The sequence below is a fragment of the Urocampus carinirostris genome, chromosome 1, assembly GCF_059441175.1.
Source record: "Urocampus carinirostris isolate Australia breed hairy pipefish chromosome 1, RoL_Ucar_1.0, whole genome shotgun sequence".
NCBI lineage: Eukaryota > Metazoa > Chordata > Actinopteri > Syngnathiformes > Syngnathidae > Urocampus > Urocampus carinirostris.
This window is the reverse complement of record NC_142349.1, coordinates 62365264-62386782: the sequence shown is the minus strand read 5'-3', so window position 1 is coordinate 62386782 and position 21519 is coordinate 62365264. Positions and strand designations below refer to the sequence as shown.

Below are 21519 nucleotides of genomic sequence, written 5' to 3'. Positions count from 1 at the left end.
TATGATTTCTGAACTTACTTTTGTCCATGTCAATCCAAGTGTGTGACTTAAAAAGCTGTCATGTGAATTAAACATATCTTCATTTTTGTTTTTTAACTTATACTCCATTGTGACTCATGTATGTTTGACACATCTATGCATTTTATCACTGCTGGCAAATGGTAAAAAAAATAACATATAAAGGAAAAAACCTTTGCGTTTGGAAATTTTTATACGCATTTGATCAAAATGTGTGCTTATAAACAGGGATTTTGATATATAATTTTTCTTTAATTCTGAGTTTTTCAAAACCAATTTGATGTATTTGTCTATCTATAAACATGTAGATGTCGGCATGTGAATTGATCTCATCTGTGAAAAATTGGATAAGCGTATTATCCTTTTCCCTATGAATCTGATTCGAGACTTTATCAGAAGTCAAAACAATCATTTTTTTCCCCTGACCCCACCCCACAAGTTTTTAACCCAAGTTAGTCCAACCCAGCACCAGAGACAAAAGCAAATTTGAGCTAAATATGTCAGCACTGAGGCTAACTAGGTTCCCACCTGCAGGAAAATCTGGGTTTTTTTTGCACAAACGGGACCTGTATCGATCTGTAAAAGTCTCTCCGAATGGCTTATATCTGATTTTTTTCTCACCAGACCACTTTTACATGTGTTCCTAAATCCGATACATTTTTTTTTTTGGAATGCTTTGTGAACGACCTGCACTGCGACACTGCAAACACATGTTTCTCTGGGCACACGTATTTGACACTCCCCTACAAAACACCAGAGTCGAAATACTGCCTCTCTTTCTTAATCTACTTGTTAAAATGATAAAGTTGTACATGCACTGCCTCCAGTAGCACAATTACTTTAAAAATGCTAGATGCGCTACGCCGTTAAATCCATGAGTGCTTTCGCAAACACTGAGAGCATTTCGTGTGATGTCACATGTCCTCTTCTGCTCATGTGGGACCCTTGTGGCGTTTACACAGGAGATCGCATACAAGTCACAAAAGATTGCTGACCAATCGGATTTTGTTGCAAATGTATACCATCTCACAAAAACTTCGTATTTCACCCAAAAAGCGAAATTGAGCATTAAACTGTTCAGTGTGAAACTTGCCTTACACACTCACTAGCGCTTATTAATTTCAATCAACAACCAATCAGTCACTGCCTTGCCCCCCAAAAACAAATATAATAGCTAAGATGTCTCCATCAACTGATCCGGTCTGGTCACAGTAACCCCCCCAATACCACCTCCTCACCACTCTCCCTTTATTCCCACCCCTCAATTACTCTAAATAAACCTCGGTCATCCCGCCCATCTGTGGGCTCCACACGAAGCCTCCCCCAAGCAAAAACCATCATCGTCCAAACAGCGATTGAAGTCCACATGTGTCCTAGAACTCGCTTTCTTTTGGGTGGCGCACAAATCACGGAACTGTTGGACCGACTTCAGAGCGCCCCGCCAAAACCCAAGTGCCATCCAACAACGCGACTCTTTATAGGAATGCGCCAGCTTATTTAAACTCATTTCACAAAAGACGAGCAAAATGGCTGCTTGGAGTGGCCAGCGATCAGGAGTTGCAGTACCCAATTTGGCTGCCAAAGGGCGTTAGAGACCCTACAAAAGCAGACCACACGAAAGCATATGTTTATCGATTTTGTTGGTATTTATTGGGGCTGCCTTGATGCGATACCTGGGTAAAGACAATTGCGGAGGTCTCTAGTACAACTGTATATATTTTCGCAATCATTTTCCTCCCACATTCCAAAAAGATGCATGTCAGGTTAATTGGCCGGTTCGAATTGTCCCTAAGTGTGTATGAGCGAGTGAATGATTGTCTGTCTCTCTGTGCCCTGCGACTGGCTGGCAACCACGACTACCCAAAGATAGCTGGGATGGGCTCCTTTAGCCCCGCGACCCTACTGAGGATAAGCGGTGCAGATAATGAATGGATGGACAAATTGCACTACACAATGCAGCAACATTTGGGATCAAGGGATCCCAGTTCGAATCACGGCTCGTCCGTGTTACATGTCGAAGTGTCCTTGGGTAAGACACTGAACCCCTAATACCCCCAATAAGCAGGTTAGTGCCTTACATGGCTGCAAGGCTGCTATTGGGAAATGTGGAGCACATTGTAAAGCGCTTTGGGAAGTCATTGACTTGAAAAGCGCTGTATAAATGCAGATCATTTCATATTTTTTGGGGCGGCATTGGCTCAGGAGGTAGAGCGCTTGTCTTGGGATCAAGAGATCGCAGTTCGAATCCCGGCTCCTCCGTGTTACATGTCGAAGTGTCCTTGGGTAAGACACTGAACCCCTAATACCCCCAATAAGCAGGTTAGCGCCTTACATGGCTGCATGGCCGCTATTGGGAAGTGTGAAGCACACTGTAAAGCGCTTTGGGAAGTCTTGACTTGAAAAGCGCTATATAAATGCAGATAATTTCATTTCATTTACAGGTCAAACATTACTCAACGACCCTTTAGAGCAGGGGTAGGGAACCTATGGCTCGGGAGCCATATATGGCTCTTTTCATGAGTACATATAAAATGTAACTATTGCACATCTCTCTGTGGCGTTCCAAAGTCGAGTGATTTCATCCCGATTTTGGTCCATATAAAGCCGAAGCAACTTCATGCAGAAGTTCGATAAGAAACCATTTAAACTGATAAATAAAAACGCTTGCAAACGACTTTGATTGGGTGAGTAGTACGGGTGGGCGGATCCCTGCACACAGCGCAAGGCACTTCCTACTCTCTCGCTCAGTGCAGTCTACACCGAAAGTGAATATGACTATATGCTTAACGTTTGCAGTAATTTGTGACATTTTTACAAAAGAACTTTGCATGCACATTGTTTTGAAACCGTTATTAAGGACAAATTTCATGGAAAAAAATTGCCTCAACACTCTTAACTGAAGGTGGAAGACGAATTGTAAATGGCATATTTACAAATATTTGGGACACAGGATTTTGCATTATTATCATTTCATACATTTGATTAAATCATCAAATGACACACAGTGAAATAAAATTTGCTGAATAATTGGCTTTTGTTCAAAGAGCGTATTTGGCAGTTTTTTCAATTTTGTCTGAAAATATATGATGTGGCTCTCTCAATTTCTTTTTTAAAACAACTTTTGCTTTTACGGCTCTTTGGGTCAAAAAGGTTCCTGACCCCTGCTTTAGAGAATACAGTGGGGTTTAAAGCAACAAAGTCTTCTAAGGTCATGATGTGTAGGTTTTAAAATCTGTTGTTATTTTAATCCGCTGTCTCCTCCCCCCCTTATGCATCCACCCACTACTGTACTGTACTCTACTGTACCAGTTGCAATCATGTCGCACAAAAGGTAGATAAAATGTGATTCTTCTTTTTAGATGTGTACTTATTTATAATATCATTGAATTGCACTACACAATGCAGCAACATCTACAGGTCAAACATTACTCAGTGTCCCTTTAGAGTTTAAAGAATACGGGGGGGTTTATATCAACAAAGTCTTCTAAGGACATGACAACCCTTGAAAGTGGAAGTTTTAAAATCTGTTATTATTTTAATGCGCTGTCTCCTCCCCCTCTTATGCATCCACCCACTACTCCACTGTACCAGCTCCAATTATGTCACACGAAAGGTAAATAAAATGTGTTTTTGCTTTTTAGATGTGTACTTATTAATAATAGCATTCAATCGTATGAATATATATAGTACATATAAGTAGTACTTACAAAATATTATTTTGTAACTACTAGTATCATATACAACTTATAGTTTTACCTGGGGTGCCATGGATTAGGAAAGCATCAGTTAACTAAATTTAACTGCCAAAAGACAATTTCTCCTGGCCATCCCTTCCTCAGAACTGAATAATGTATTTATCCTTTTCAGAAACAATCTATTTTGATTCAGCCCTTCTTTGACAGCCCCCACCTACCCTGAGATTGCAGTAGCATGACTTCTTGTGTGTCACAATGAGTTGAGTCACGATCAGGACACCAAGTATGACAAAACGGAAGTCCACTATCTCGGATGACTTAACAGGATGTGACCCCGCGTTATGTCATCTGCTGTCCTCACCTCCTCGTCAGAAAACCCGGCCCCCCCACTGCTAATCTCTCCTTTCGATACGACCATTCTCACGCCCAACCCAAATGCATTTCTTATTTTTTTTGTGGAAGTCTGTGCAGAGGCTGGATTTTAATCCACGGCCCTGGTGGTTTGGGAAGGGGAGTGTATGGCATAGTAAGAGGTTTAAGTGCTGTGCGCTTGTGAGGTCAGCGGCTCTGTTCTGGTCACTGTGTGACTGGCACAGATTGGGCGAGTGGCGACGGCCCGCGTGATTTATGAAACCTCTCCCGTAAAACCCTTCATGTTCAGCAGTGTTGGGTGTGTTACTGTAAAAAAAAAGTAATAAGTTCCAGTTACTTGTGACTTCCTTTAAAAAGTAATTGTGTTACCCCTAGTTCAGACACCCAAAAGTAGTGTGTTGCTCTGTAAGTAACTGTCTAGTTACAAGTTACTGTATATACTCACATTGGCTTCAATACCCCCTAAAACTGCTTAAAAAATGCCACATATTAAAGGAACACCAACCTATGGATGCGATAAACTATGATATTTCTTGGCTTGTGCAATCTTTGTTATGATTACCGATGTGAATCACCTGTGCCCGCTTATTTGGCGCCAACCGCTGCGGGCTCTGATTGGCTCCTTGTCCCTATTTAAACCCAGTCCTGTCAATCCCCTGTTGTCAGTCCGTCTGCGTACCTCTGTTTGTACAAGGCAAGCCTTTTTCAACCCTGACTCCCACCTGTCCCGTTTTTGCTCCCATTTGGCTTCAGCTACGACCCGTTTTTGATCCTGACCACGTCTGTTTTCCCGTCCAGGCTTACAATCCGCTTTTGATCCCGACCACGTTTTTGTTCTCCTTTCCCGGCTATCGACCTGTTTTTCCGTCCCTGACACTGCCATCTCCCACTACGGAAGAACCACTTCCGTATTTGGATCATGATCTGATTGCGAGAGCGACTTGCTTTCCACATCTGGCAGGCGCTGTCCTTCCTCAATAAACTTGTGAGAAACGGTACGCGATTAGGTCTACCCTTTGTTCTGGATGTGACAATCTTGAGGGCTTGCGAACTAACACAGCCAAGACACTCCATATCTATTTTGTCTTTTGTCTTCAAACCACTCTTATATTTCTTTTATTCTTCAGGCATACTATATTGACAAAATGCTACCGTGTGCTCATGTTTGCCTCATTGATTCTGTTGTTCCTGTATAAGCCACGCACCCCTCCCCACCTGCTGCCCACCATTCTCTACTGGTAACACACAACCAAATATCCGCTCTCAAAACTGACCCCTTGATTTTAAAAAAAATTTTTGATTGAGAAATGAAATTGTGAGAGACAGAACTGGAGTAGTAGTGGAACTGAGCAAGTGTGTGGACAAGAGAGTACTCGGTTGGTTTGGACACATGGAAAGGATGGATGAGGAGCGAATGTTGAAGAGGATCTACAGAGCAGAAGTAAATGGAAGGAGACCAAGAGGAACGATGGTGTTATGAGTGAACTGCAGGGAAGAGGTCTAAATCTAGTGGAAGCTAGAGCTCTTGTTGGTAATAGGAATGAGTGGAGAAGTGTTTTAAAAGGAGAGTGGGATGTTTGGACGCGTTCTAAGGAATGGGCAGGGCACCTGTATGATGCGGCAGGGGTAAACCAATGAAAGCTGTTGCGCCCTGCTGTTGAACAGAAGAGTGTGTTGTGTCACCCTGACCCGGGTGACACGGCCGCTTTCTCGTGTCCCGTTTCATCTGGAGGGACGAAAGCATGACCGACTTGGGTGCCGAGGTGCTTAACTTGTTTGGGTGTTTGGGCATTTTGTGTGTTTTTTGCTTCTTTTTCCTTTTTTATTTTCTTTTTTTGTATGTTTTTGTCTTGCTGTCGGTCACCCCTCTCGAGAGCTATGACCAGGGTAGATAGAATTTTGTAGTTGTAAATGCAGCATGAATATGGGCATACACAGTAAGGGGGATATCCGAATATCAGTTAGGAGAAATTATGCATCCATCTATTCTGTGCTTGAGACAGCGCCCGCCACTGTAGCTGTACTTAGTAATACTGTATTTTGATACAAACATGCCCACCCAATTTGTGTTATACAGCATTGTTTTGCTGCCGCAGTGAGAGTTCTATATTACTTCCCGAGTGAAGGAGAAACTGCTACACATTGAAAGACATTATATTTCATGATCTTCTTTTCAAAAAGTAGCAAGGTTCATTTGTAACGCGTTACTCTCAACACTGTGGCACAAAATGGGCTTGCGCTAGCACAATTGCGGGATGCTGCACCTGCGGGGAGTCCAAAGCACGAATCCCAAATCTGATCTTTCTGAGGAAGCACGTATACGACGTCAACTGGAACGTGGTGTTCCTGTTTTCTAAGGAGAGACTACAAGAATTAAAAATAAAACAGCAGCTGTTTGACTCAGTAACTCCTCAGTGATTCCTCAGGCCCCTATTTAAACCCACTCATATCTGTCCCCTGTTGTCAGTCCATCCAAGAACCTCCGTTATCACTAGGCAAGTCTTTTTCGACCCTGACTCCCACCTTTTTCTGCTCCTGTCTGTCCCCCGGTTTCGACCCGTTTTGGATCCTGACCACGTCTACTCTCCCGTCCCGGCTTTCGACTTTTTTTGTCCCCGACCAGGTCTACTCTCCTTCCCTGGCTTACGCCTCGCTTCTGAACCCGACCACGTTTTTGCTCTCCTGTCCCGGCTACTGACCCCTTTTTCCGTTCCCGACATCGCCATCACTCGCCACGGAAGTCCCAATTTCGCGTTCAGAGTGGCCTGCTTCCCGCTCCCAGTGATCATCAGCTCCTGGGGGCAACCCTTTCCTTTCTTCCAATAACACCGAGACCAACGTAACGCAAGTGGGTCCTCTCTCCGTTCTGGTCCTGACACTACCTACCATATTAATTGGCCCACTGAACAAAAAGTAATAAAAAAAAAATACTACAATTATAAAAAAGTTGTTGTTTTAGTGCCACTCTATTCCTCCGTGTCCTTTTGTAGCCCCGTTCTTTATACAAAATATATTTTTTACAAAAATTCCGTATACATTTAAATAATTTAAATACCATTTTACCTCGGACCCTAGTGAGGATAAGCCGTGTAGAAAATGATCGGATGGATGGATGTCATTTTTAAGTATAAGTTTTTTAAATATGCATTTTTTAATCATGTATCTTTTTATTTATCAAGATATTTATCGACTGCTGTGCGAAATAAAGCAAATTTGCAGTTTGTTTTGTACATATTAAATTTTGTGTTTAAAAACGGGCATCATGTTTTACTTTGTTTTAATTCTGTTTAAGTCAGTTCAGATAGAAATGTAAAATATATTTACCGCTATTAGTAAATTAATTTATGAATACATTTTTTTGCTTTTTTCCTCATGCATTGCCCAGGTTTCGCATCAAGACTCTGTATCTGAATTACAAAATCAAATCAATAATTATTTTACTCCTGGCCCGTGACTGTAAAATTTTGCCCACCTCCTGGTTAAACTATGGTATGAGTATTACATACTGTATAGGTAGTAATTACTATATACTATAATCCCTCACTATTCATATTACTCGCTCTATTATCTCCTATCGCATAGTTCTGCAAGAATGGAGTAGCAGTGCGCTTTTTTTTGTTCTATCCACCAAAAAGTGAACTGCACCCATGCAGCCGCGATCCACTATCCCCAATTGAATATTGCTGCAAGCGGGGACAGGCAGAGCGCAATCTTGTCTGAGTCTTTGCTGTTACTGTACTTCCACCTAAAATCAACTGCACTATTGCGGCAGCAATCCATTATCCCCGATCACAAATTGCAACGGGCAGGGACTGGTAAACAGCACTTGATCACGAGATGTGCCATTATGATATGCACGGATGTGGCTGCCATTTTTTATCCCCGGTCAACTATTTTTGAGAGCAGGGGCCAGCAGAGAGCATTTTTTGAGGGGATTCTAGGCAGCTGAAGCATGAAATTGTGACCATTGTGTCATTCGTGCCGGCTGTTTTTTTCCGTTCTTACCACTTAAAATCAAAAGCACCCGTGCGTCCACAATTCATTACCCACAGTCTACTATTGGTGCGAGTGGGGGCCAGCAGAGCGAATTTCAAAATTAGAATGGAGTGGGAGCTACTTTGCGGATTTTCGCATAACACAGGGAGCTCAGGATGTTTTCTATGGACTGTATATACAAGTTTAGTGCTTTTCAAACGCATTGGCTAATTACCATTGGTTTCTACAACCTGCCCTAAGACCCATCCACTTTGCAGTGTTGAAAGAATTCTTGTCTTTTATGACTTTTCTAACAGTTTTTAGTACTTGACCTTGAAACAGTGTCAAACATCATCTCAACGAGAGTTTGACATCAACGGGAATTCCCGTGCCATGCCTTGTGACGTTGCCCGGGCGCTACATGCTGGGAACAGCTGGGGCTGCTTTGCTTTATTTTTTCTTTGGAATTCTCTTCGGTGGACCAATTACGCCCGACTTTTTCTGATGTGACAAAGTCAAACATCTTTCTCCCTGAGCAAGGTCATATTCAAAACTATTTACCACCTAAATTCACTGCCCCATTATAACCTTCATTAAACAAATTGTCTGTTTATGTCAACTGCAATGCCCGGTGGACTGACGTCAAAAATCATCAATGGCACTGAAAAAAAAAAAAAATTTAACACCTATAGTCATCACTTTCAGTAAATAATTTATTTTTTGCCTATTTTGATATATAGAGACCCTTGAATACTGGTTCACTGCTTTACAGAATTTTCGTTGAATTAAATTGTCTTTATGATACTTATAAACATATGTTCAGACAGCACACAGCAAATGCTAATAGGGAGGAAGGTTAGGTAGGGCTTATTGTGTTGTGTGGGTGTGTGCGTGACTATGATTGGCTGGTATATGCTGTCAGTTAAAAAGCAGGGCAGGCGCGCTCGTCAATGGGTCTATCCAAAACAAACAATGATAGCTAGCACTTAGCCGTTCAATACTTTTATAATTATGATTACATTACAATTATATTTGACTCTGAGGGAAGTCAGAAGAAAGCAAAGAAATTGTCATCACCAGCGAGTGTTCCGTGGATAATGATCAGGTTCGCGAAGAGACTGAGGCGTCTTTGGGAGAGGACCCAATAGCGAGGCTACAACATACTAGCATACTAGCATGGCTCGGCTAATAACTATTAAGCAACTCTTGACGATCCTATTCCTCACTAACGCGAGATCCTATGAAATCCCATGAAACGGATGAACTGGAGCCACAACTCGTGGAAAACCACTACTTTTGGGAAGGTTGTTTTTTTAATCAGCACATCTGGCTCAACTCAGTATTCGATGCTAGCATGCAGCTAGCCAGACGCTCTCTAAATTATTTTCTTCAACTGAAATGATAAGCATTCCAATATTATGACAAAAATAGACCTTTCATTCAAATGCAATTTTGTGTTCTTTGTTTTTATTTATAGATCTATAGTTGTTATTTTTATGCTTTTATATATTTTTGTTATATTCTCAGTTGTTAAAGACGTAGTCTCGAGGTAAGTGTGACACTTGTGTTAAGTTTTGATGGTCGATTTTCACGTTTCCCCGCAGGTTCTGGTCCCCATTAACAGAGTTAACCGAAGGATAACTGTATAATCACGGCAATAATTTTTTGCTAATTTGAGGTGCTATTTTCCAATTTTGAGATGCTTGGTCTTCTTTAATTTTATTTTTTAATTTTTTTTTTAAGTCAAATAAAACGCAAACTTTAAGGATTGTTTTTTATTTAAACCCAAGTTTAAAAATAGAGTCCAAAAATAAATAATAATCCTTGATGGGCAAAATGATCTAAAAATCTATCTTTTATTTCAAGGATCGTGTTTCTTATTTTTAGTAGTTTTTTGTTGTTTTAATGTATATTTAACAACGTTTTCAGGTAAAATGTTGTTTTTATTGTCGGTAATTTTTTCTTTGATATCAACATTCTGTATATTCAATTTATTGAGTCAAATAAAGCACGAATTTGAGGGATTATTTTATTCAAAAACAGATTTATGAATACAATTTAATTTAATTTTCATTTTTTACTGTGCGTTTTTCATTAATTTTTTTACTAAAGATTTTTCTGGTAAAATATTATGCTCTTTTAAGGATTATTGGTTATTTATCTGTGACTTATGTTTTCTTTTTTTACCTTTATCTAAATTTCATAAAATGTTCCAGTGAAATATTACACTCCTTTAGAAATCATTTTTGCGTTTTCTTCGTTTTTTACTGTATAGTTAACTGATTTTTTTTTTTGTAAAATAATTCACTCATTTTAGGCAGTATTTTTCAAATTTTTCACCGAATAACTATTAGATTAAGAAAACATAATGCTAAATGGAGTGTTTTATTTTTCTGAATGAAAAAAATAATTAAAAAAGATTCTAGTAAAATAAAGAAAGTACTAAAATAACAGAGTCAAGAAATTGGGCAAACTTTGAGGTGCACTCCTTTAAGAAGCAATTGGCCGAGAAGAAATCACAGGGGTCACATGAATTAAAAAATATATGTGTGCATTGGGGCAGCACGGCGGCGCAGTGGTTAGCGCGTGTGCGGCACAGTTCTGATGTCATAAGATCGAACCTTCCTGTATGGAGTTTGCATGTTCTCCCCATGCTTGCGTGTGTTTCCTCCGGGCACTTTTCCTCCCACATTCCAAATTGTCCCTAGGTGTGAATGAGCGAGTGAGTGGTCTGTCCCTCTGTGCCCTGCGACTGGCTGGCAACCAGTTCAGGGTGGATTAGCTGGGATGGGCTCCAGCACCCCCGTGACCCTACTGAGGATAAGCAGTGCAGATAATGGATGGATGGATGGATGTTTACATTGGTTTTCTTGTTGCCCTGTGACTGGTTAGCAACCAGTTCAGGGTGACCCCTGCCCACTGCCCGAAGATAGCTGGGTTGAGCTCCAGCACCCCCGCAACCCTACTGATGATAAGTGGTGCCGATAATGAATGAATGAATACATGGTTTTCTTGTTTATAGTGTGTATGAGAAACTCATGTTGAATGGTCTAATGAGACGTATCACTCATGTTTGGCATTTTGTATGCATGAATGGAATGTTTAAATGAAAAATGCAAACAAAAAGCCCAAAATGCTTTTCTCCATCAGTTCTTCCTGTTGAGTCAATTGGCACATTTGAGAGGGACCACATCTTACTTTAGTATGTTTTTTTTGTCTGTGTTTTATTTCCTTTTTTTGCCACCAAGCAAGTTAGCGATAAGGGGAAGAACGAGGATTGATTACAAAAAACGAAAATTGTGTAGGAGTGTCTGCGATTTAAACACTACTGGAAGGTACAGTAAATGGTCTAAAAATGGAATAGTTTTAGCTTTTTAATCAGTGTATTAATCCTTATTTTTACAAAAAGCATTATTAAATAATGATGGGTGTTTAGGTACACGCTTTATTAATATTTTGATTTTTGTTTTTAGTATGTGGCTATTTTAAAGCAGTTTTAAGGGGTCTCTTATAAGCTTATATTGTCATGATGACTGATTAGTATCACCTGTGCCCAGTTGGCGCCAGCCGCTGCGGGCTACCTGATTGGTTCCCTGTTCTTTTTAAGCCAAGTCCTTTCACTCGCCCGTTGTCAGTCCGTCAGCGAACCTCTGTTTCTACAAGTCAAGCACTTTGACTCTGACTCCCGTCGGTCCCGCTTTTTGCACCCGTCTTTCCACCCGTCCTTTCCTGATCTCCCCTTTTGTCTCCGGCTACGCCTGTTCTTTGACCCCGACCACGTTCGCTCTCCCGTCCCGGCTTACAACTCGTTTTTGATCCCGTCCACGTTTTTGCTCTCCTGTCCCGGTTTTCGACCTGTTTTTCTGTCCTCCATCTCCTGCCTAGGAAGATCCACTTCCGTATTCGGAACACAATCGGATTGTGTGACCGGCTTGCTTCCCGCGTCCAGCGGCAACGGATCGCGGGCGCTGCCCTTCCTCTTTCTATCAATAAACTTGTGGTTAATGCTACGCATTTGGGTCCTGATTCCGTTCTGGTCGTGACACATATAGCTTATGAATGACCTAGAGTTCATGTTGACAATATCTGTGTATTGTTTGTTAATGTGTGGTTCCCTCTCAAGGTTTTTTCATTTTCCTCATGTTGAGGTTTTTGAGTTTTTCCTTTCCCTCATGTAGAATTTAGATCAGGGGATGGTGTTATAATAGTCTGTGATTTGTCATCACCTGTGGTCTGTGGAGCCTCTTGAGACACCTTGTGATCAAGGGCTATACAAATAAACATGACTTGACTGGAAAATAGCATTAACAAAATGATCATCTTGACTTTTCGAGTTCCTCCACTGTTGACTAGCTTAACATGCTCTTGCTGCGTTTGGCTAAAATCCAAAGCCAACCCACGTGTGTCCAAAAGTAAAAAAAAAAATCTGCCTACTATCAAAAGCTCTCACGTCCGTGTGACATCAGAACCATAGTGCTGAGCGAGAGTCCTATCTGCCGGGTAAAGCGATACCCCTGGAGGTGGGGCTGCAACCGCAGGATATCCTATCAAGTTAGGAAATCCCTGCCTATGGAGCACGTTCCTTGCCCCGCCGCCGTCTACCCAGCAACAGCGCCGCTCCTAATGAACTGTAATCATTCAGGAGCTCCCCGCCAAACCGCTGCCAGCCAAAAGTTTATGTGTTGGCTATTAAATGGCAACATGAAACACGGCAGTGACTTTTAAATGCTCTGGAGGAGTGATGAAAGTACTACGGAATCTTGACTTATTTTTTGGCCTTTTTTGGTCAACTTGAAATTGAAAGAATGCGTGTAATGCCCTCCGCCTAACTGCTCTTGGTACAACACAGCAGGTTGAAATTATCAACACAACTAGAGCGCCCTCTTGTTGCTTAGTTTGAAGATAATATGTGAAACGATATACAATAACGGTAATATAAATCTAAAACTATATGATAAAAGAATGTGTTGATCATTGCACAAATAAGTCGCAACATAGTATAAGTCGCACCTCCTGAAAAAGCTGTAAAGCCATGTAAATACACACAGAAATCCAATTAAGGTCTTAGTCCGACTGCACGTATTATTGCTGTTACTTGTGCTTGTGCAAGCATTCAACTAATCCGATTTCTTGTGTGCACATGTAGTTTCACTCATCCAGGATATTTTTATGCCGCAAAGCACTGTGGGACTTATGGTTAAATGACACTCAAATTCCGAAACAAGTCCTTTATATTTTGTACCGCCACCGCGAAAAATGCCATTGTTGTACCCATCCATACACTGTATAGTGGGTGTCACACTTGTATCCATCCATATAAAGTGTAAGTCCTTTGGCAAGTCATACCGCAGTAATGGGGCACACTTTTAGAGTACAGAGGAAACAAGTAAGTTGAATATGCTGAGTGGCATGAATTAAATCATCCTTTGTTTAATGTAAAATATTGAAACAATCTGTGTAACGGCGTTGCTTACCCTTTGCTCTTGTAATTGTAAACAAGATTTGATTTTTTAAAGAATTGATTAGTTATTTTCTCTATTAATTGGATATTATATATATATATATATATATATATATATATATATATATATATATATATATATTGTCAAGAACCAGAACAGGGGGAGAACCCAAATGTGTGACGTTTCTCACACAAGCTTTTATTTTACGGGAAATGGGGACATCATGCACATTAACCCAACCGCCAGATTTGATTTTTTAAAGAATTGATTAGTTATTTTCTCTATTAATTGGATATTATATATATATATATATATATATATATATATATATATATATATATATATATTGTCAAGAACCAGAACAGGGGGAGAACCCAAATGTGTGACGTTTCTCACACAAGCTTTTATTTTACGGGAAATGGGGACATCATGCACATTAACCCAACCGCCAGTGATTCGGCGATCATTGGGCAGAAGACGTAAGGCAGCAGTCTGGCGTGGAATGACAGGAAGCCAGAGGCCAACAAGATCGATACCAGTTGCTCGAGCATATATCGGACGGATGGAGCGATACCAGATAGGACGGGACGGACAGAGTTGATATCAAAAACTGGATATCGAAATTAAACAGGACAATCTAGACAGGAACGAAACAGGAGATCAATATTAAACAGGACAAAATAGACGGGAACAATACCGGACAGGAAACACAGGCAGGGAACCGGACAGAGTCAAAAACCCACGTCTTGCGGGGCAGAGGTTCGTTGACGGACTGAGAATGGGCGAGTGAGAGCACGGAGCTTAAATAGAAGGGAATCCAATCTGTCAACAAGCCGCAGCCTGCGCCACACGGGCGGGGCCAATTTGGCAACCATGACATATATATATGTGTATATATATATATATATTTATATAGCATATAACAATGTATATTATGACGACATGATAATGTTTTATATCAGTCTGTGTTTAAAACAAAACAAGATTTACTGTAAAAATGTATGTTTATATGTTTATTTAACAGTTTGGTCGCTCAACCATCAGAAAAAGAGCAAAAATGTGTTTTTTTTCTCCTCAATTAAAAATAAAATTACTGGAGTCTGGCCGAAAGAATCCTCCTCCACAATGATATTTTAACGAGACCCTTCAAAACTGTCAATAATTTGTTTTCAGTCTTCTGTAATAAATTATATCCAGAACATGAAGAATTCTGAATCCAAGAGGTATCCAAATGAACTATCGATTATTAAAATAGTTGGTGATTATTTCCACAATTGATTATTTGTTGATTAATCGATTAGTTTGAAATGTTAGGCTAACGTGCTAACCACTATTTCACAACACCGCCTCCAAAGTTCTCATTTCTATAGAAAATGTTTTAGAAAATCTCCCATCTCGGAAATGTTCACATTCAAACAATCCCCGATAAACTTGATTAGAACCGGGATTTTTGTCATGAACTAGCAGTAAAAATCAACTCCAATGCAATAAGGTCATGAAATCGTAAGTAAACGAAACTTTTTTGTGGCCCTATTGTGTTTGGTGATTCCAGCTGTGGCTGGATTTTTCTCTTAACACGTCTCACATGGACTAAATAAAAACAAACCATAGCCTCCTTTGCAATCCAGCGCAGTTTACAAGACCACAGAACGAAAACAAAAAAATCGCTTTCTCCACTTTTAAACCAATACCAGACATCTTTAAGGCTCCCATCAGCGATGAACCCCCCACGTACTTCTTTTTGATTGCAAATGATAACTGATTTAGCAGGAGAGGCAGCACCTGCCACAACAGAAAAAAAAGGAACTCTCGCATTCTTGCGGCCAAGGATGACAATTTAAGCGGGCGCCCGACTACGCCAGGAATCCCTCCCCGCCCTCCGCGGCCGGGAGACGATTGTGTTTATGTTTCACTTACGCTCCACCGCACTCTGGAAATTGGGTATGCAACGTTGACCCTCTATTTTGGAGTAAATCAGTACTCGACGGTGGGGGGGAGGCCCCCATCTGGAGGAATATATATTCCTGCAGGTTGTTTGTCCCGGAGCGAGCCGGTATGACACCGGTGTCGGGTTTCTAGGCAGTCGGAGGGTTTGGGGGTCTGGCTCTGAGTCACCTGCGCTTCTGTCCTGGGCATCTGAGCTCATTCTTCTGTACTGCATGCAGAACCTGCCAAGCGACACTTTCCTACCAACAATCAAGGCGGAATCTAGCCTACCAGGTGCCCACTCCTTGGCATACGACCCGTCTTGATCCCGACCACGTCTGCTCTCCCGTCCCGACTTACGACCCGTTTCTGACTCCGACCACTTTTTGCTCGCCTGTCCTGGTTATCAACCTGTTTTTCCGTCCTTGAGACCGCAATCGCTCGCTGCGGAAGATCCACTTCCAAGTTCAGATCACAACCCGAGTACGAGAGCGACTTGCTTCCCGCGCCTAGGGAACACCGGATCGTGGGCGCAGCCCTTCCTCTCTCTTTCAATAAAACTTGTGGTAAACGTCACGCAAGTGGGTCCTGTTTCCGTTCTGGTCCTGACAATACATCTAAATTCTGACTTTTATGACGTGTCCAAGACAAATACTGTAATAATAGCTAGACCTGTTAAAACTTTTGATGTATATAACCTTCATTGGCAGTGAACCTGCCAATCCAATAAGCTCCAAATATGTCAAACAGGCACAGTTCAATAGCAGAACCTTAAAAAACATGTGCCATATATGACCCATGGAGCATACCTAGCCTACCAGGTGCCCACTCCTTGGCATACACCCACCGGAAAGATGACGACAGGAGAGCAGGCCCGTAATGAACTGCTAAACCCGGGTAAGACCACATACATGCCAGACCCACCACCAAACACTCCCCAGAAGTCTGAGTTAATGAGAATGGAGTCTCTAAGAATCACACTGCTACATCTGCCTTTCACCTCCACTGGTTTCCTGACTACTTGAGTCAGTTAGAGTCAAAAACGTGTGGGACTGGTCAAAGTTCTATGAAGATCTATACTGTAGAGTACAGGTGTCAAACAGGCGGCCCGCGGGCCACATCTGGCCCGCTAAGGGATTGAATCCGGCCCGCGAGACAACACTCAGAGAAGCGCAAGAGAAAAACAAACTGCAGGTTGAAATATGTCAACTTGATGTTGCCAAAGCCAGGTGCCTCTCACAAAGACACTGTACTTGTATTTCTCTCTCTCTCTCTCTCTCTCTCTCTCTCTCTCTCTCTCTCTCTCTCTCTCTCTCTCTCTCTGTTTTCCACCCCTTTTCTCCCACTCTGTCACTCTCTGTGTCTCTCTTTTTCTCTTCCTTTGTTGCTCTTTGTTTCTTTCTCTCTCTGTGACTTTTTAACTTCTTTTGCTCTAACTTCCTTTTTTCCTTTTCTCTCTTTTCTCTTTCTCTCTTCATACCCTTCGTGCTTTCTTTTCTCTTTTCTCTCGTTCTGTCTTTCTATTTCTCTTTGGATTTCTTTCTTCCTCTGCCTTTCTTTTTCCCCTGTCTCACGACTTTTTATCTTTTATTTCTAACGCTCTCTCCCTCTCTCTCTTTCTTTCTTTGTCCCGCCCTCTCTCCTTTTCCCTCCCTTTTTCGCTTATTTCTTTATCTCTGTTTTTCTTTCTCTTTAATCTACTAGTCCGGCAAAATTTGTTGTAATTCTTGATTTTTGGTATATAATAAACAAAAAACATATTTATTATAATAACATTTATATGGGCATGGTGGATGACTAGTTAGCACGTAGGTCTCACATTTCAGAGGTCCTGGGTGTAATTCCAACTACCGGCCTCCCTGTGTGCAGTTTGCATGTTCTCACCGTGCTTGCATGGGTTTTTACCGGGCACTCCGATTTTCGTCTACATTTCAAAAATATGTAGTGAAAGTTGATTGGTGACTCCAAATTGTTCCTATGTATGCATGCGTGTTGTGTGTCTATGTGTGTCCTGGGCTCCTACTAATGATACCCGATGGGAAATCAGTCCTTGTTCTACTATTTTAATCACATTTTTTTCTAGTAAAATAAAAAAAAAATAATCACTTAAATGAGCAACTTTGTGAAAATATTTATATTATATATATATATATATATATATATATATATATATATATATATATATATATATGATATGTATTTTAATATGATAAATATTTTATAGGAATACGTTTCATATATGTTAAAAATGTGCAGATTTTTTCAGAAGAATAAAGAAAACTAATTTCACAAAAAATATTTTGGATTTTTTTTTTCTAAATGAAAGCAATGTTACATTTAATATTGAAAAATTAGAAAATGGTTACTCTTTAAATAACTATTTAGTAAAAATGTATTTCTACAAAAAAAAATACATTTTATACTCCAACTACAAAATACGTTTAAAATAACTTAAACATTCCTCAAATTCTGCAGTACTGGAAAAAAATTTAAGCCCCAGTATGTAATATTTGACCACAAGATAGCACTGTATTGTGTTATTAGAACAAAAACCAGTGATACACAGCACAGTGTAGCAGCAAGATGAAAGAAGAACATAGCGGCATTCCACTATGTTTAAGGAATACAAATTGCTCAACTTCTGATATATTTTATTTCATAAAAATTAACATTGTTAGGATAGTTAATGTATTTTTGCAAAATATTCAAATCAATGTTTCTTGTTTTTTTGAATGAAGGTTTTTCTGTACCACTACGAGACACTATTACACACTGTCCCTGTAAGGAATATTTTTGGCTAATTTAGCAAAACAGTAAAATATAATAATATATATACATGTAAGTATATATACATATATGTATATATATATATATATATATATATCGGGAGCGCTTCTCCTGTTTTTGGCATCTGAGCTCATTCTTATTTACTGCATGCAGAACCTGCCAAGCGACACTTTCCTACCAACAATCAAGGCGGGAATCTAGCCTACCAGGTGCCCACTCCTTGGCATACGACCCGTCTTGATCCCGACCACGTCTGCTCTCCCGTCCAGACTTACGACCCGTTTCTGACTCCGACCGCTTTTTGCTCGCCTGTCCTGGTTATCGACCTGCTCTCCCGTCCTTGACACCACAATCGCTCGCTACGGAAGATCCACTTCCGTGTTCGGATCACAACCGGAGTACAAGAGCGACTTGCTTCCCGCGCCTAGCGAACACCGGATCGTGGGCGCAGCCCTTCCTCTCTCTTTCAAAAACACTTGTGGTAAACATCACGCAAGTGGGTCCTGTTTCCGTTCTGGTCCTGACAGTCCATCTAAATTCTGACTTTTATGACGTGTCCAAGACAAATACTGTGATAATAGCTAGACCTGTTAAAACATTTGACGTATATAACTGTCATTGGCAGTGAACCTGCCAATCCAATAAGCTCCAAATATGTCAAACAGGCACAGTTCAATAGCAGAACCTTAAAAAACATGTGCCATATATGACCCATGGACCATATGTTGACTACCATATTGTACACAAATGTTGCAATTGGAATTTCTTTTTAATTTACTGTTTTGTTTTTCCGCAGGATTTAGGTGAGGCCAGTTTCATCACCGCTTATTTAAGACCTTCATCCTCCAAGAACAAAACGGTAAGAGGCATGTTCCTGAGCTGCACAAATCAATTGTACAATCTCAATATGCAGTGACAAGGTCTCCAAAGTACAGTAGACCCTTGGGATACGGCGTCACCATCTTGTTTTCACTCTAAGGTGCAGAATACGATTTTTTCTCGACCCCTCTACTAAATTTTCCCCACTATACGACATCAACAACAGATTATTTCACGTGCCCGGAAATGTATCAAATTCAAACTTTACGGTGTTTGTGTGTATGACCAGTTTTATCTCTAACCTGCCTGTCTGCTACTGGTCGACTTCATAAATCGGTGGTTCGCTAGTGGTTTTGCGTCACAGGATCATGAAAATGCAGATTTGATGAACTACCTCCCACAATGCCTTCATCTCTTTTTTTCATTTAGTTCAGAATTGCGTGTTCTTCGTAAAGACTGGACGCCAGCGTTACAATGTTGTATTTTTTCTACAGTATTTATTTGTTATGGGTCCCAAGGCTTGCAAGTGATGCTAAACTGATAAGCAGATCAGTAATAGCCATGGAAACAAAGCTTGCGATTCTCAAAAAAATTGAAGAAGTCACACATATCATTAACCTTGTTACATGGCTATAACCAATGACTGATTAAGGCAACGACAATCGTCAAAAGTGCAAGTTTTGAATCAGTTTCATTATTAATCCCCTGTCGCCATCTCCTTCCACCTCTGCATCCACCGACTACTCCACTGGACCAGCTCAAGTCACATTACACTGAAGTTAAATACAATACCATTTTTTCTTTTTTAGTTAATGTTATATACACGATTTTTAAATTCAAATTGTTTTGTACAGGAAAATAACATTTAAATTGTTTTTTTGTTAATTTGTTTGATCTTGCCCATTTTGCTCCTAATCCCAATTACCTCGGTCACTAGTAGCAGAAGAAGATGTCATCGTAGATTGATAATATTGTCTCGCTGTGAGTAAATAGGTGCAGAGTTGTTTTTTTAAGGTTTATTATCACTGTATTTTGTTTAGTTATTTCAATGTTTTTATCTGGGGTTTTCTGAGTTTCTCATGTGATTACCATAGGTTTCCCTCCCCCGCTATATGGCAATTCTCCTTTGCAGAAGGGATTAATGTCATATCCCGGGGGTCTTCTGCGCAGTAATGTGGTTTTCTTCTTTTGGCCAGCTTTTCAATTCACGTAAGTGCTCAATCAGAGGTCACGACAGGTCCCAATCTTTCCCTCGTGCTCGGACGCTCACCTTCGCCCTCTCACCAAACATTGACGTGAACGTTCCCTGACTTTTATTTTTCATTCTTTTGAGCGACGGCCGAGAAAGAAAATAGTTCCCGCTGCCTGAGGTGTGCGATGTTTATGCTGGATCGGGTGGGGGGGATGTCGGCGGTGGGGATTTCTCTCTTTTTTTTTTCTTTTTTTTCGCGCAAGCCCAACAGCAGACATTTGGGCCACCACCAGTCCTGTGCAGTCAGTTGGATGGCTTTATTGTTACCAGCTGTTGCTTTCGGAGGCAGGGCACTTACGTACGCTCACCTTTTTGCTTTCCAGTTTTGTTTGGTCTTTACGAGCGAAAACAAACCGCCCGCCTCTCTGAGATAATGACACGATTTTTCTGAACCGGCCAATGAATGCCAGCGTGTTGTCAAGTGCGTGCCCACGTTGTTGCAACTGTTTCAGTAGTTTTAGAGCATTCTTTACATTTTGTGATCGCTAAACCCTGTTTTTACATAGACAATTCTCTGATTCCTTATTATTTTTCTTTTTTTTTATTTATGTCCAAACCAGCCATTGAATTTTTAATGAATATTGATTAAAAAAAACGTTGTTTTAATTAATAAAAAAATACATGTATATATTAAGATTACTAGTATTTTTTTTAATCAAAAAATAAATTTTTCTTCTCCTATTAATCCTTTATTATTATCAAAATGTAACAACCGCTCCTATGCAATTAATTAGCATCAATCAAGGCGACTCGTTGGGTCCACTCACCCGAAATAGGCCGTGCTGGGCGTTGGCGAGCAGAAGACGAGGACTACCAGAGTGAACGATAACCATCCCAGGAGTAGGTGTCCATCCAGCATTTTGCTGCGTCTCCAGGGCAGATCATTTCGTTTCTCCTGAGTTGCTGAGTGAAGCCCCGAGTCGGACGCTCCACACTTCTTATACTAAGAGAGCAACAAAGTGCTCCTCCCATCCAGCAGGCAGCAGAGAGAGAGAAAGAGAGGGAGAAAGACGGGGACGGAGGGAAGCCTGCAGGAGCATGGAAGAGGAAAGTACAGTTTTTAGGTTTAGTGCCAGAAAATAGCATTGCGCTGACTTCAGGTTGGACATTTTAGCACGGTATTAAGATGTCTGTGTTTTAATTGGACCACTAAAACAGACTGACACCAACCATTAGCTCTTTTTGTCCCCTTTAAGGTTAAAAAGAGCAAGTG

General features: G+C 40.7%; 1 protein-coding gene across 1 annotated transcript in view; it reads right to left on the bottom strand.

Moving 5' to 3' along the window:
* The window catches only part of wnt9a (wingless-type MMTV integration site family, member 9A), a 49351-nt gene extending 28111 nt beyond the window's left edge, over positions 1-21240 (bottom strand). Inside the window, exon 1 of the mRNA XM_088348025.1 lies at positions 21074-21240. Coding sequence (XP_088204151.1) covers positions 21074-21165 — 92 coding nt within the window. The 5' untranslated portion in view covers positions 21166-21240. The remainder of the gene's footprint in view (positions 1-21073) is intronic.
* Between the last annotated feature and the right edge of the window lie 279 nt (positions 21241-21519).